A 16,558-nucleotide genomic window follows, 5' to 3' on the forward strand; every position below is an offset into this window, starting at 1 on the left:
TGATAGAATTTTTTTCAGGGTCAGTGACTAAAATATCAAAGCTGAAATCTTACGAGTGTTGAGCAGAAATTTTCATGTTAAACTTGTAAAGACTGTTGCTCTTTTTGAATGTAGGTATGTTCCTCCAGAGCAAGCAAAGGTGGTGGCATCAGTCCATGCATCCATATCGGGGTCTTCTGCTAGTAGTACAAGCAGCACACCTGAGGTGAAGCCACTCAAGTCTCTCTTGGGAGAAGCTGCACCCACACTGCACTTAAACAAGGGCACACCTAGCCAAGTGAGTAGTGACAGAGCTGAAGAGCACAGAATGTTCAGCAGTACTTTTTTAGTGGCACAAGAATTTTTGCTCTAACAACTTTTACCTAAGGGTATGATCAGTAAAGACCACTTTATGTATTTTGTTGAAATACACAGTTTAAAGATCAGGTTCTAAATTAAACTTATTTCTATTGACCAAATTGATTGGTTCAATTATGATTGTCTTTTGCTTAAATATTTCTGAAGTTTGAACCTCATGGGATATATTTTCATGCTTATTTTTTCAGTTTGAAAACAAATGACTGATAGTGTTAACCATGAGATTACTAGTGAATATACGGATGAAAAGCATGCATGTTCATTATTACTTGCTATCCATTCTGTAACTGTCTTATGAAGTGGTTTTCAGGGAGTGTCTGTATGCTGTTTTGTAAAGCCAGACAACACTATGCACTTAGCTTTTTGAGGGAAGACAGTTTTCTGAAAAACTGTTCTACCTTTAGGATACAGGCAACTCTTTAGTTGACCTCTTAAGACTCAAACAGTAGAAATCAGCAGCTTGGAGCCCTGCTGTGAAATTCTTCAATTTTTCTCTCCCTGTACTGAATTCTAAAGATTCTTTTTCAGAATGCAGTAAATAACTCTTTTTTCCAACTTGTAAAACTAAGTTTTATTTCCTGTATTTCTACTGTGTTTGCAGTTTTAAATACGTAATTTTGAAGTTGCTTAGATGCTGCTGCTTTATTCTTTTAGGCCCTATTAATCCATGGAAATTTTCTGCAGAGTTCCTTTAAAAGCCACCATAATAGCATAAATAGATTGTCTTTCTCGTGCTGTAGGGGGAGGGTCTGTACTGTATACGGCATCATAAACTTAAGGAATAAATGGCTTGTTAAAGAAATATGCTTAGTCTATCCTTCCAGAATTTTGTAGAAGTCAGTTTGGTAAAATATCAGCTTTTTTGTATTAGCTAATTGAAATGTTGTTTGTAGTCTCCTGTTGTAGTTCGATCTCAAGGACAGCAGCAAGAAAAGAAACAATTTGATCTCCTCAGTGACCTCGGCTCAGATATCTTTGCTGCTGCTCCTCCTCAGTCAACTGCTACAGCAAATTTTGCTAATTTTGCACACTTCAACAGTCATACTGGTAAGTATTCTTATCAGTGTACACCTTTTAAATGTATAAAATGTAGTGATAAATTTTTAGTGATTTCAGTCTAAAATTCTTCATGAGGTATATGTAATTTCTCTGCCTTGAGAATATTTGTATCGCTCAAGATTTCCTTCAGATCTTTATAAAGAAGGGTTGAAGACTTAAAGGCTGGTAATTCTGCTTTTTGAAGTGGGAGTTACTAAAGCTATTTTCCAAGATATGTATGATTAGACTGTTTCTGCCTACTACTAGAACTTTAAATTCTTCGGGGGAGAGAGTGAGAGGATGAGTAACAATGTAGGGAGAAGCTGATATTAGACCTTCAATTTTCTTTCTGAAAATTATTAGGAAGAGCAATTATGGAAAGCAAGCAGATACAGAGACTTTAAGGGAGTTCAGATGCATTGACAATAACAGTCAGTTTGTTAAAAGGGGAAAAAAAAGGCTTCAAGGCTTCCTCAGTTAAAGAATGACCTCCTCCTTTGTGTGTCTGTTTGAAAACTGAATACTATCCATGTGGGTAGTATTCTGTAGTTTCAGGAAGAATAAACAGGCTTTGAGCATTTGTATTGACTGAGGATGGGGATAGGCCTTGAATTCTTAAAGAATGACTTCAGTAAAATATATTGAGCCCTTAGGGTTTATTTTCAGGCAAAGATCTTGAGCTATAGAAGTCTGTCGTAAAGAAAAAGTTGGTTCTGTCGTCACTGAAGTATGTTGTGGCTAACTTGCATTGTAATTGTGGGAAAGTACCTTTGCCTGCCTTGCCTGAATGGGCTTTTCATCTAGTTTTTCTGAGAGAAAATGTGATGCTGCTAAGCCAACAAAAATAAGTGTTTTCTTGCAAATCAGTCCTGAAATTGTTAACAGCTGAGAGGAAGTGTAATAGAGGGGACTTAAGACACACCGGAGGAACTGAGCAAAGTATCAAGGCTTTCTTAAATTCAACTTTTAAAAAATGTTGTGAAATAATTGGCTGAATTCAGTGATACCGAATAAGAATTGCCATTGCAGTATATTTTGTAAAATCCCTAACATGAAATCTTATGTTCATCATCTTTTTGGAGGTGTATTTTTAACTGGGAGAACTTGTGCTAGCTGGCCAGTGTTGTACAGTGTCTACGGAAGAGGATGCAGTTACTTAGTTCTTTCTAATAACTTATTCTTTCCAAACTTGTTGCTGAATGGTTCTGTAATTCCTCCTTATGGGCTTTGGGAGATGAAAATTCTATTAGAGCATTACTTCAAAACTGTGTTCCAAATCTAGGTAAATTCCACTGCATCTCTGCTAAGTAATTTTTAAAAGGATGAAAAGAAATATGAGCACTCGAGTAGAGATTATCTTATGAAAGAGTCTGTTAATTTCTGATTGAAATATGTGCTGAAAATCAAAATTGAGAGGAATACTCAGTTGTACTGACTAGTTTTCTGTTTCAATAGTTTAACATTGTGGTAATTTCCATGAGTCCTTTCCATAAGTTTTAGAACCCAAAACAGTTTCAGGGTTGGTACATCAGTTTCTGAAAGACAAAAATCTAATTCTGCCTCTGCAATAGCTGAATGTGTATTGCAGACTGATTTATCTGAATGTGTTTCCTGATTTGCTAGGGTGAAACACCTGTAAGGCTTGTTCTGTGTGCAGTAATCACAGGGTAATGTTAACTGGTGAAATGTTACAGGCTCTTCCCTTTAGAACACAATGAGGGTTGATCATTCCATTAACTTGGGCAAAAATGTGTTAAATCTTTATTTAAGAAGCTGTATAAACATGTAATATTTTTTTTGTAATCACACACTACTGCAGAGAATAGAAGAACTTGCACTTAGTCCAACACTACTCTCTCAAAGTTTGTTCCAGTGTTCTTGTCTTAGGGCTTGGTTTTAATGGTGCCTACAGGGGATGGACTTTTCTCTTTCCCTTCAGGTACGCTGTGGTTAATGAAAGAAATCACTGAAGAGCACCAGCATATCTAAGGTCTTCTTAGTATAAGTTACTGTTTCTGCAGTTAAGGCACAACTGAGTACAGCAGTTAATAGGAGAATATTAACAAACTTGTGCTGTGATTGATAAAGTGTAGATGTAAAGCTTGAAAGTTATGCAGGAAGTGCAACTTCTGTGTTCCTTTTTTCTGAGTTTTCTAATGTATTTAAGCTGGCTCAGGACACTGTTGCCTGTGGAAGGGGAAGCATGCTGACCTTACGTTTACTGTCTGTATTTAATTTACAAAGTTCCGTAACTTCTGCAAAATGATGAGATTTTGAAGATAATGGTAGATAACTGTTCCCTGTAGTTTACAGACTGGTAATGGCAACAAAAAAGATAGTTTTTTGGCCTGTAGGCTTTCTATAAACTAATGGAATAGAAGATCTGCACAGAAGACTTTAAAAAGGCATAGTGACAAAGCACAACTCTATCACAGGTAACAAGGGAGGCTTTACCCAGGAGAAGTAAAACAGTATGACATAGTTACTGCCTTCTAGATAATTATTTTTTATTTTGTAATTGAGTATGTGTAGACTTTAGGGGTTTTTTGGTTTTGTAACGTTTCATAACTTTATTCCACACTAGGTAATGCAAACCTCACAGAAGAAACTATGCAAAGATTGTAGGGACAGCTTGCATTGCCATGACTGGTGTTGTCATACTTGAGCTAGCTTTAGCCAGCTAGCTTTACTGCCTCATTGATCTGCAGTCACAATAGCAGTTGTAAATCTATGCCAATCTGCAATCCACTGCAGTTCCTTACTTACTTAGGGTTGTTCTTGGGTTTACTGCATGGAGATCTGAATTTTGGGATTGCCATTCCGTCCTTAAAAACACGATCTACACGTTGTTCAGGTACAGGAAAGTAGAAGTCTTACCTGGTCTTTACCTTTGTGCCACTTTTACGTAAGTTCAAACTTTACCACATAAAATAAAGCAAGATTAACATCTGAATACTCTGTAAGAGAATCTTTACATCTCTAGTGTTTTGACATGGGTCCACTTGCAAATCATATTTTCTGTGTCAGCTGATGCAATAAAATTGTAAAAAGTGGTCTTTAATATAATATGTTCCAATTTTAAATCTAGACCCAAAAGATATGTCACTTTAAGATTATTGGCATAATATTCTGTTTGTGTGAGTGGTTAAAATAAGAAATTTTGTCACCGTTCTAGGAGTGACATTTACATACTCACCTGTACTTGCCTATTACAAACCTATACTTATGGTCATCTAAACATTAGTCTCCAAGTAGCCCTTATCCAATTGATGCATCGGGTGAAAGCATCGCTTTCATTTTAAAGTAAAGTGCAATTGAATTCTTAATCTATTCCTTTTAAACTACTGGTTTAAAAACAAAACAAGCAAAAAAATCCCCATGTAAACCCAATATGCATGTATGCTTGTAATAAAGTGGTATCAAGTAGAGTCAAACCTTGGCCTCTCTCCTAGTATACCCTGTGAAGGGAAATACTTGCACTTCCATATGTATTAGCAGCATTGTGGAATACAGTGGTTTGTATAAAAATGTCCTTTTAGTTTATAAATCTGTAGTACAGATGTTTTTAAAATACAAATTAAGTGGAACTTATTAGCATTATCTGGCTATTAATTAACAGCACTTAATCAGCATAATTTATTGGTTTTGTATATAATTAATCTGAAAAATCTTCAGAATAAACAAATCCTGACCCAAACACGTAATATATTGTATCTGTTATTCTAGAAGGTGTTTTGTGGGCTTTCTTTAGATAGTAACTCAGGTTACCTATAAATATGGGTTTGTTTTACATCTGATTAAAACATGTGTTTTTTTCTCTTGGCTTTATAAGAGTGTTTAATACTTTGTGGAGCTTATCAGTCAGGCACATGATTCCCGTTGAATCTATAGATGCTTGAATGTCCAGCTGTTTGAAGTTAGATGAGTGTTAACTTTTATTTTCTTCTATAGTATGGCACAAAAGGAAGGTGAAAACTGAAACTCTGTTTGAAATTTCCTTGGATTTTATTTTGTGGACACATTCTATCAATGCTATCTTCTTGATATTGGTGTTGATTTTCCATATTTCTGTCCTCGTGATCTAGTTTTTCAAAAACTGAATTTTTCAGTGAAATAAATTTATAAACCTAGCCAAAACTATTCAAGTGATGCTGAACTAAACTCACCCAAGAAAGGAGCACTTTGTATATGAGGAGTTAAAATTGTCAGTATGTTACAAGAATACTTTCTGATTTTTATTCCCAAAGAAACATTCTGTTAGTCTACAAATCCAAGTTTTCAAAAGTAGCATTTAGAATGATACCTGGTTTGGATTCTGTAGGTGGTATACATCTGGTATTCTGTACTTGGCTGTTTTTTCCTGACCAGCCATTGCTCGAAACACGCTAGAGTTAAGCTGAACTGGACTTCATCAGGCAATGCAGTTGTGAGTAGTAGCATGTGCGAGGAGGAGAGTGGTAGCCCTAACTGTACAGCTCTGTGCAGGTGATTAGAGAAAGCTTGTTCAAAGACGACTTTCAGTTGTAGAATAATATGTATAATTTCTTCATGTAAAAAGAAATTACAAGGTAGGACATAACCCTTGGAGGCTGTCATGACCATGAATTCAGTTAATACATCTGTTTTGTGTTTATTTCCCATATCCATTAACATGTTTTGTTCCTTTGCAATTTACAGCGCAGAACTCTGCAAATGCAGGTTTTGCAAACTTTGATGCATTTGGACAGTCTAGTGGCTCGAGTAATTTTGGAGGTTTCCCCACAGCAAGTCAGTCTTCTTTTCAGCCCCAAAATACAGGTAGCACTCCTAGCACTTTTGATTAACACTTAATTGAAATAATCCTTACCTTTGTGTTGGAAGGTACTTGAGTTTATTTCTTGCATCTGCCTGCTTTAATGCAATCAAGCCATCTGAAGCTCTGGGGAAACTCAAAATGAATTCCTTCTGTTTGGTGGTGGTGTTCTTTTTTTTTTTTTTTTTTTCCTAATGCTACTCAGAAGTCTGATTTATGGCACTGTGTTTATTAGCTCTACACCTGAAATAACTATGAAAAAAGTAAACCAAACTGCTTTTTATAATTATTAAATTGACTCTTTATTTTGTAAGAGAAGTGTTTCAGTAAATCCCAAAGCACATCACAGTACCAAAAAAAGTGTGTGTCTATGCATTTGTGTAACGTATGCACATACTTCAGTATGTTTGACTTCATGTGTAGAGTCTGTTGCTAAAATTTATTTTGCTTTCCTTTAATTTGATTATGCTTTAGAACTTCTGCTTGAGCTTACACTTGCTGTTTGTCTAGATCTTTGGCTGACTGACTTTCTTTTCCTTTTTTTTTTTTTTTTTTGAGTGTGGTGTCGTTTTAAACTTTTTTTCAAATTTTCTTTCTCCCTTCTTATGTTAACTTTAACCCACACACAATTTATGGCTGTCCAGCGTTCAGAACGCTTTCATCTAGCTGCAGTTTTGGTGAATTTACTTCAGCTTTCCCTCTCCAGGCTGTACACAGTAAGTTCCACGCAGTGGAAAAACTCAGCTTGCTTCATTTTATGTCATTGTAGTATAGCATTTTCATTCCTACTGTTGCATATGTTTTAGCTTATTGATTATGCTATTAAAGTTGTGTGTTCTGTGGTATGAGTGGAATCCTCAACCAACTGTTATAAAATGTGATACATACACTGAATGGAACAACTAATTTAAATTTAAGTACATGACCTGCCTAATTAAATTGTCTGGACACTGAAGCATTGGAAGCTCATGGTTTCATATTTGAACTGAATTTCAGTAGTGTGGACCTAAGTCAGATTTTTAAAGTTGATTTATGTATCTGGCATCAGTGGAGACTTGGTATAAAAGGACCTGTGTTGTCTTCCCCCTCACTTCTTTCCTCATTGGATGTAGTCCAAAAATCTGAGAACAGAGAACCAAACTATCTCTCTAAACCTTGGCATGAAATCGTACTAATTTGGAGCTTCTAGGCACTGTTTTTTTTTTTTTTAGAATGATGACTGACATCTGAAATGATTAAACATTGTGCCATTAAGTAAATGCAAATAGTAGCTATTCATTAGACGTATATGACAGGAAAATGAAGCTTCTGGATTTTTAATACGAAAAATCCAGACAAATACTTATTTTTCTAGCAAAATATTATTGTTGAAGTTATCTTAACACCTAATGATTAAAATACAGTTTTTCAAGATCAAATTATGACTGATACAAGCTTTTGAAGTTTGGAGGATTTTTTGTTCTTGGTCTGTAGACTGAAAAATTTTTTTTTTTTCCTGATGATCTAATGTAAGTTTGAAGGAATTTGGAAAAGGTCTTAAATGTGTAGGATGGGGCAGGGGAACATGTTGCCTTGTGTAACCACAAAGAGGTGGGGTTATTGTGTCATCAGCTACAGTTGGAGAGACTTTCTCTAGCTTTGGAGTGTTGATCATGTTTAACTTAATTTGTTACAGGTGGAAGTGCTGGATCAGTGAATGCTAACTTTGCTCACTTTGATAACTTCCCCAAATCCTCCAGTGCTGATTTTGGAGCCTTCAATGCTTCTCAGAGCAACACAACAGCAACTGCAGCCAGTAAAGCTGCAGTGAATAAACCGAATCTCCAGTCAGCTGACAAATATGCAGCTCTTGCTAATTTAGATAATATCTTCAGCGCAGGGCAAGGTATTAAACTGTATTCTTTCAAGTGTTTAATTCTACATGTGTATGCTTACCACAAGGATGGCTGTGCTTGTCAAAATAGTAACCGTATTTAAAATTTCCTTTAAGTTATCAGTAGAATTTCACGTCAGTGTACCCTTAATGTGTAAGATGTAAGCTTTAAGACTAACATGATTCCAAAAGGATGTAATCAGAAGACTGCTTTTTGGTAACCTACTTCGTATCAAGATGAATACTCTAAGTGGTAATATTACTGCAGTGATGAAAATATATAAAAATACAGCTCTATACTTTATATTTGTGCTAAAACCTATAGTGAAGGCTCTTAAATGGACAGCTACAGTTACTGCAGAGAACTGCTAGAGAGCTTTCTTACCTCTCTGCAACAAAAAAATTTGGCTTTATATTTTAATGAACTAGTAGCAGTGATAGTTGGATTTAGTTGACTTTAAGGAGAAAAAGCTAGTGATTCTGTAACTTTTTCTTCTCAAATGGTATATAAATACTTCTGTGGTTTGTAATATAGAGCTTTGTTCTGAAATTGATTATTTGAGGGTATATGTTTTGTTAAATTTTCTAGTTAAAGACGACAGTAGTATTGAGTCATTATTTTCCAGGAAAACCACAGGCTCTTTGGAGCTGCAGAATATCTATAGAAGCATGACACTTTGCTAATAGCTAATGGCTTGTGAAACAATTTTTCTTCCTGTATGCCCTAGTGCATATTTAATTTTTAAGTCTAAAACTTAAACGGCAGAGCAGAAGGTGAAACCATCTTCATCACTCTTAATCTGGTTCCTTTCTTTTTAGGTGGTAGTGATCAAGGAAGTGGCTTCAGTACAGTAGTGTCAGCATCAGCAGGTCCTGCGTTGTCAGCCTCAAATCAGTCAAGTGCATCTTCAGACAAGTATGCAGCTCTAGCAGAATTAGACAGCGTGTTCAGCTCTACAGCAACCTCTAGTAACGCATATACTTCCACCAGTAATGTTAGCAGGTACTTTGTTACAAGTAACTGACTTTCTACATTGACTTCAGCAATATGCAGAAAAGCAGCTCAAAGTTGTTTCTCAAATCCATTTTTATTTCTTATCTAAATGAGGAAATGTTGAATGAGTTTAGAGGTAGTACTGAAACTGCATCCTTTGTTTTAAATAAGTACTGCATAATAGGATATTACAAGATAAAATTAAGAATACTTTCTGTCAGCAGAATGTTCTCTACACCTTTCTAGTCATTATATGTGAAACCTCTTAGATGGTAGCACTTTCCTCTACAGATTATTTGCATGCATACTGAATCATAGCATCGCCCCTGGCAAAAAATTATTCAGATATTTATGCTGATGCCAACCACTTATTTTAATCATTGAAGTAATAAATACCAAACACCTGTTATAGCTCTGCTTGGTATTGCAAGTGCCCCTAAAGCTTCTGCTTTGCAAACTTGATGCTGATGGCCTCTGTTCAATATTCTTTCTCCTGCCGTTGGTGGAGATGACTTTTCATTGCTCAGCACTAGTTATAGCCTCTGACCCTGGTATCAGAGGCTCAGTTCCTGGCATCAGTAAGTGATATTGCAGTTTGCAAACTGCGTGTAAGCACTCCTTTTCTTTTTACATATCAGCAATAATTGTAAGTTGTATTTAATCGTTAAACAAGCAATTCTGACTTCACTGAATGTATGAATTATTTTCAGCAGTGCTTTTGGAACAGTACCCGTGGCTGCTACTGCACAGACGCAGCCTGCATCTTCGAGTGTGCCTGCTCCATTTGGAGGTATATAAGTGTTACTAACACCTTTTGTGGACTGTGAGCAAGCATCTTACTAATTTTTAGTTGACAGTGCTATTCTTTGATGCTAGTGATACTGAAGGTACTAAAGGATGCCAAAGAAGTACTGTTGTCATGATGCATTTCAAATTAAGCATTTTACTATCAATTCCTGTTTTCCTATTATTGTAGATATTTATGCATCTCTGTATAAAAGCTGTGTAAACTTAATGTGAGTCAGATTAGCTATTTTTAAAAGACTTTATTAAATAAAATGTTTTTAATCTTTCAGCAACACCTTCCACAAATCCATTTGTAGCTGCCCCTGTTGCCCCAGTGGCACCTTCAACAAATCCATTCCAGACCAATAGCCGAGGAGCAACAGGTTAGGAAAAAAACACTAAGTGTTTGAGAAACTTTCTTTCAACACTTGCATTGATTTTTTTTTTTTTTCTTCATAGCTGTGTAACTTGTTCCCTAAAGATTTTCTGTATTACCTGTCTGTAGTCTATTTGACATGTTATGTGTTTGTTCAATTTAGAGTACAATCCTTACGAACAGGCTCCAGAAATCAACTTTTTTTTGGTATAAGTGATGTTTTTTATTGAGCTAAGGACATTATTTTCCTGGTTTTGGCCCAATCCTAGGATTTCAAATGGTGGCCAAGAAAAATGTCAAAATGATCTGTTTATTACTACTTAAGTTATTTGTAGTCTGTGTATTACCAGTTGGGTACCTCCCAAGACTATAATCTTATCTTTGAAGCATGCTTCATAGCAGGTTGCCCTGAAATCAGGGATTCTTGAAAGCTCTGCTGCTAAGCTGGTACACTTGCTTTTTAAAATTCTTTCATTATTTCAAAGTCCTGAAAGTCCTCAAAACCAAATTGCTGAAGCTATAACCAGGAAAGACAAGGCTTTTTGACTGTTATCTTCTCACTAGTCCATTTATTCAGTGCACTGGTGGTATTGTTTATTTTTCTCTTTTGTAATAGTAAAGCATATGTTTAAATATAATCTTTATGTTCCTTAATTACATTGATTTTTCTGGGGGAGGATTTGGTAGAACCATAATTCCATGGACAAAAACTTAATCACTTTTTTGAAAAAGCAACTTGTACTTTTCTTTATACCACTTAACTTGGATTTATATGACTACTAGATTACACCAGTTTTGCTCTCCAAAGTCATTGTTAAATTTTGGCACTTTCATCTATTAACTGGACTTCCACAGATTTAAATCTGCTGATGCATGCATTTTAACACTGAGTTGTGCTTTGATCAGTTTTAGGTAGGTTAAATGAAACAGAACGGACTGAGTCAAAACTGAATTGATCAAATTCATGTCCTCTGCTAAAATGAAGTCTGGTTTTGGTCCCTTTTGAGATATTATGCAGCTGAACTTTTTCAGCTATTTAATGCTGAAAATATCTTTCTCTTATTTTAATCTCATTCCTAACTGCTATTTTGTATCATCGTTAAGAACCTGTAGCCTCTTTAGATAAATTTGTTTGAATATGGCAACTCAGTATCCTTCCATCTTTTTAAATTGCTATCCTTGGCTTGCAGAGGTTCCAATCCCTTGGCAGCTATAATTGATGTTAAGTGCTAGGTGATGGGGATAATGACTGTAACGAAAGATAATATTCTGCCCCTTTCAGTGTAAGGTGTAAACTTGTAGCTTGTCATTCTACGCTAAGCTTTCTTCTGCATGAACTTTGCTATTAATTATATGGGAGATCTGTTTTGTAGCATCTATTTCTAATGGCTTTCTTAGCTTAATCTATTGCTGATCATGCTGTGGATGAATTGTTTGGTACATATACATGTGTATATATATATATATAAAAAAAACCTAAAAAATGACTGTTCAAGAGTGTATAAATGATTTGACATTGTCTGGTCTCTTTGTGGCTTCCATAAGGCCTCTCGGGAGCAATGCACTCTCACATATTTCCTCAGGCTCACTTTGGTAGGTGGCCACATTTGGTATCAAGTTTCTTGTGGCTAATTGTTCTTGCTTGTAAAAGCTTATTGATAAATATCTGGTTCTCTGCAAGTAGAATTTTGAAAGACTTTCCGTTTTTTAAAATGGAGTGGGTGTGGGTATTTGGCAACTGGGCAGAGGGAGAGAAGATCATACATAGACAACCTATTAAGTAACTAAAACAAAACCATTATTGATATCTTCCACGGTTACGATATAATGCTAGCAAGTTGAGTGACTCTTGAAGTTTCTACCAACAGTAGCTTGATGCCTTTTGGGATATCCCAAGTCACTGCTCATTTTGTTGTGCTTTTGTTTGCTGTTTTAGCAAGTTTTCCTGTCAAATAGCTTCTCTGCTAACTATAACTCAAGAAGAATGTTGGTACATTAGTTTTGCATGTACTCTGTCAACAATTTATGTATGTATAATGTCTTGCCCTTGAATAGTTTTGGGATAAATTTTTCAACTGATAATTAAGCTATATTCATTACATACATTAATTTTTTTAAACAGTTGAACTTGCATAAAATCGAACTTGTAACATTTCAGAAGAAAAGTCCTGTGTCTAATGTGTAACTAGAATAAAATGCCTGGTGTCTGTATTTGTACCAGAAAAACTTCTAGACTCCTTTCAAGGATAACTCCCAAAAGACTGAATAATGGTTTTGTTACTACGTTTTTTGCACTTTATGTGCTCCTGTTTATTTGCTGAAGGCATATGGAATTGCATGTGAGCTGTGTGTTCTTTACTTGAAATGTTCAGCAGAGAATCAGATGAAAGGTTTTGGGTTTTTTGTTTTAAGTCTTACCTCAACAATAAGAGCGTTTGCAATAGGAACTTTGTGTGCAAATAATATGCATGGTGAGGATTTCCTTTAAAGTGACATTAAAGATGGGATGAAGAGAGAGGGGATGCATGTATCCCTTATGATTTTTTTTTTTTGACTTGTAACTTCCTGTAATGCAGCTTGAAATAGGAAGATCCTTTCATGCTTTTCTCAGAAGGAGAAAAACAGAGGGGCTTATGCTGCCTGAAAGTGCTTGCTTCTGATGTGTACAGACTCTTACCAGAAAAACCTGGGGGGAAGTATATAATAATGTAGAGAATATAGAAAAAAAATTTCCTTTTCAGAAAGTGTGTCTGAATGTGCTAGATCTAGTAAATTTTAAATTATTCCATTTGTTTTAAAGTGCAAAAGTAAATTATGCACCTACTTGGCAGTGATCCAAGCTAACAAATCAGTTCAGTGGCTGTAGAAGTTGAACATAACTTCTGTATGGTCACCAAGGCATTAGGAGACTTTTCTTAACATGGCATTTTAGTAATTTGTCTGGTGAAAAAAAGTGATTTCTTACAAATAATTGAACGATATTTTTTGCCTACCAGCAGCAACATTTGGTACTGCATCCATGAGCATGCCTGCAGGATTTGGAACTCCTGCCTCCTACAGTCTTCCTACTAGTTTTAGTGGCAACTTCCAGCAGCCCACGTTCCCAACCCAGGCAGCTTTCCCTCAACAGACTGCTTTTGCTCAGCAGCCAAATGGTAGGTCTAAACATTTTAGATAATCTTGTTTAAATCAGAAACACAGAGAAAAGGATCCGTCTGTAAGTTAGCAATAATGGGTGCATATTTACTTCTGTATGAACTCAATGATAATATTGATGAGGGGTTCCCATACTTGTACTTTGGCTCTGTAGTTGAGTTTTCTGACTTGGATGTGTGCAGTGACATAACTGAAATTTTGCCATAATCTGATACTAAAATTACTAGTATTCCCAGGTTCAAAGGGGTTTTATGCAAGAAGGATTGTTTTGTCTTCATTTTTGAGTGTCTGCAACAAATTATAACACTTTCTCTAACTTCATAGAACACAGGCAAGAGAAAATTGGAAAGTACTTTCTCCATAAATTTAAATGATAAAGTTGAAAAAAGTGCATATGTAGAAATTGGAAGTTGATTAGTTCCAAACAGTTGAAACCAAACAAAAAGCCCAGCCATAATTTTTTTTTTACACTTATATTCCGTATAGTGTTTAAGTAGGATCAGCGCTGCTGATTGTGCAGTCCAAGCTTCCGCTTATTTTTGTGTGGGAGCTGCAGCAAATAACTCTTTGAAGATAGGTTACTCGTTAATAATATTTCTCATTTATCTTTCCAAGGAGCAAGTTTTGCTGCATTTGGACAGGCGAAGCCTGTAGTAACTCCTTTTGGACAAGTTGCAGCTGTTGGAGTATCTAGTAACCCTTTTATGGTGAGTTGTTGCATAATTTTGATAACTTCTGTATGTCTGAAGAGGAATAATCTGTAACAATTTAGAGACACACAAAGATTTTATTTTTTTCTTCAAATAAGGGAAGGCAGCATATGAATCTCCTAAATGCAATTCAGTATTATGACATGATGTTTGTAAGGCTGCTCAAATCAAGAGGTACCTGTATATCATGCTCTTACAGTAGCATAATTTGATAGAACCACCAAAAAAAAAATCAGCAGCGTAAGAGAAATACTTACTAATAGGTTGTTTTCTTTTTTTATATATCCTGTATATATTATTTACAATATGGACAAAAATTTGTAAAAATTTGTCTTATTTTTCTTCTTTCGTCTTTCCTCAGGCTGGTGCACCAACAGGACAATTTCCAACAGGAAGCTCATCAACCAATCCTTTCTTATAGCCTTATAGACACTTTACCCAAAAGAACTCTTATGTGGTCACATAACATCTCTGCGCCTCTTGCACTGTTGTCTTGTTTCACTGATATTAGCTTTAAACACAAAAGAAGTCTTTAAGAAGTAAAAATAAAAGCCTGCATTGTGTACCTTTAAAAATTTTAAAAAAATAAATACACAAAATCCAAGAAAATCAACACCCCCACCAGGTAATAACGTGCAAAACAGAGGGCTGTGGTAACATCCTTGAACCTGTGAACTGGCAGGTAAAAAGTAGCGGTATCATGTATATTAAAATTGGCTAATAAGTTATTGCAGATACCACATTCATTATGCTGCAGTACTGTACATATTTTTCTTAGAAAATAGCTATTTGTGCATATCAGTATTTGTAACTTTAACACATTGTTATGTGAAAAATGTTACTGGGAAATAGATCAGCCACTTTAAGGTGCTGTTGTATCTCTTGGAATGAATGAGCTACATCATTTTAACCATTGGTATTGGAAGTCATGAAGTTAAATTGAAGGTTTGTTCATTTCTCAAAATGTTTTCCTTTCCTAAGAGCTCTTCTATTTATACATGCCTAAATCTCTAATGTTAGAGGGATACCTGTCTGCATAATAAAGCTGATCTTGTTTTGCTACAGTTTGCAGGTGAAAAATAAATATTAGAAAAAACAATTGTGTAGCATTTTTTCTGTGCAGTAACATTTTATTGGGTTAAAATGTACACATTGTGAGTCATACACAGATGAGTTACCAAAAGTAATATGCTTGAAGGTGAGTTAAGCTTAAAATTTTCACATGCCTCACTTTGATAGGTTTCTTTGTGTCCTTGTGATTAAGCTTGCTGTTCTAGCTCAAGTGAAGTGACCGATCGACCAGGAAAATGTTAAGTTAACTTAGATTATTTTGACAGAATAGCTGTGTAGTGAAGGATACTGGAAGCACTGAGGAGGGTAGTTACTTGATAAATGGTTAGCTGCAAAAGACACTTAATTATGGATAGCCTTATTTAGATCAGAACAGTATGTGTAATACCAGGCCAAGGTGCCACAGATGTAGTAGCATTCTTTTTATTTATTAAAAAATGATATGTATTAGTAAAACCCTCCTGTGGAATATTACATTAATCTATTATCTCTTTATTTCCTGGAATATTTCCTGCCATACTAGAATGGAATCTGTAGGGGGAGGAAAAAAGTCTGACTTGTCTAGTCTGTAATAGTAAGAAGGTTCAAGAAAAATACTCTGTAGAATTGTAGTTGGCGATGGTGTTTTAAACACAGAGATAACTTGGCTTAAGTTTAAATGTAATACTGGAACTAAGCGAATAACATAAATATATCATGAATACATAAACTCCAAGCTTAAAGATTTGTGACCAACTGGACAATAAAATTCTAACAGCTTTCAAGATAATAGGAATAAATAAGATAAGATTGATTTTTGAGAAAAGGATGTGCAAGCCTATTTGGGGCAAAAGTGAAAATTCATTTAATTCAAATTTTTTTCATTTCAATTTTGTGTCAAAAAAGACATTTCACTTGTAATTAACTTGTAATTGTTTGAATGTTAGATATGCTTATTTCTAGGGTAGCTGGAAGTTACTGTTGCTTGTAAAAATGCTTTTACACCAGGACTTTTGACTTCTGTTGCCTGCCTGTGCCGGGGGTGTGTGTGGTAATTTCTGTATCTCTTTTTTTGAAGCTTTGGAGATCCCAAAGCAGGGGACAGGCAGCTTATACTAGCATTCCTCACTTAAATGTCTGGGTTTGTCCTGTTGGCATATTTAAAGTTAAGAGAAATATGAAGTCTGTCTTTTCTTTCTGATGACTGCTGGATGGGGTACGGTGTGTAGTTTAATTCCCAAGATTCTCTGGGAAACTCACTAAAAAAATCCTCAGCAATTGAGGGTTTCCAAGATGTTAGTGATGCCCTTGCTTTCACCACTGTTAGCATAGTATAAATAGCCATAGTTCTTACCTGTTGTTGGCCCTTACCTGTTTGGGGATAGTAACGCATAAATGCAGCAGAGGGTGGGGAACTGCAAGGGTT

General features: G+C 35.5%; 1 protein-coding gene across 5 annotated transcripts in view; it reads left to right on the forward strand.

Moving 5' to 3' along the window:
• AGFG1 (ArfGAP with FG repeats 1) overlaps nucleotides 1–15,193 on the forward strand; it is a 37,369-nt gene extending 22,176 nt beyond the window's left edge. The window contains exons 4-15 of one of the 5 annotated variants that reach the window (XM_074912828.1): nucleotides 115–277; nucleotides 1,251–1,404; nucleotides 6,073–6,192; nucleotides 6,832–6,903; nucleotides 7,863–8,072; nucleotides 8,880–9,063; nucleotides 9,765–9,844; nucleotides 10,131–10,223; nucleotides 11,762–11,809; nucleotides 13,213–13,371; nucleotides 13,988–14,079; nucleotides 14,444–15,192. In XM_074912828.1, the coding sequence (XP_074768929.1) occupies nucleotides 115–277; nucleotides 1,251–1,404; nucleotides 6,073–6,192; nucleotides 6,832–6,903; nucleotides 7,863–8,072; nucleotides 8,880–9,063; nucleotides 9,765–9,844; nucleotides 10,131–10,223; nucleotides 11,762–11,809; nucleotides 13,213–13,371; nucleotides 13,988–14,079; nucleotides 14,444–14,503 (1,435 nt within the window). In that variant the 3' untranslated portion in view covers nucleotides 14,504–15,192. Of the gene's footprint in view, nucleotides 1–114; nucleotides 278–1,250; nucleotides 1,405–6,072; nucleotides 6,193–6,831; nucleotides 6,904–7,862; nucleotides 8,073–8,879; nucleotides 9,064–9,764; nucleotides 9,845–10,130; nucleotides 10,224–11,761; nucleotides 11,810–13,212; nucleotides 13,376–13,987; nucleotides 14,080–14,443 lie in introns of all 5 variants that reach the window. The other 4 variants (XM_074912829.1, XM_074912831.1, XM_074912830.1 and 1 more) reach the window with 4 other exon arrangements.
• Nucleotides 15,194–16,558: the final 1,365 nt, after the last annotated feature.

This window comes from Athene noctua, chromosome 8, assembly GCF_965140245.1.
Source record: "Athene noctua chromosome 8, bAthNoc1.hap1.1, whole genome shotgun sequence".
Classification (NCBI taxonomy): Eukaryota; Metazoa; Chordata; class Aves; order Strigiformes; family Strigidae; genus Athene; species Athene noctua.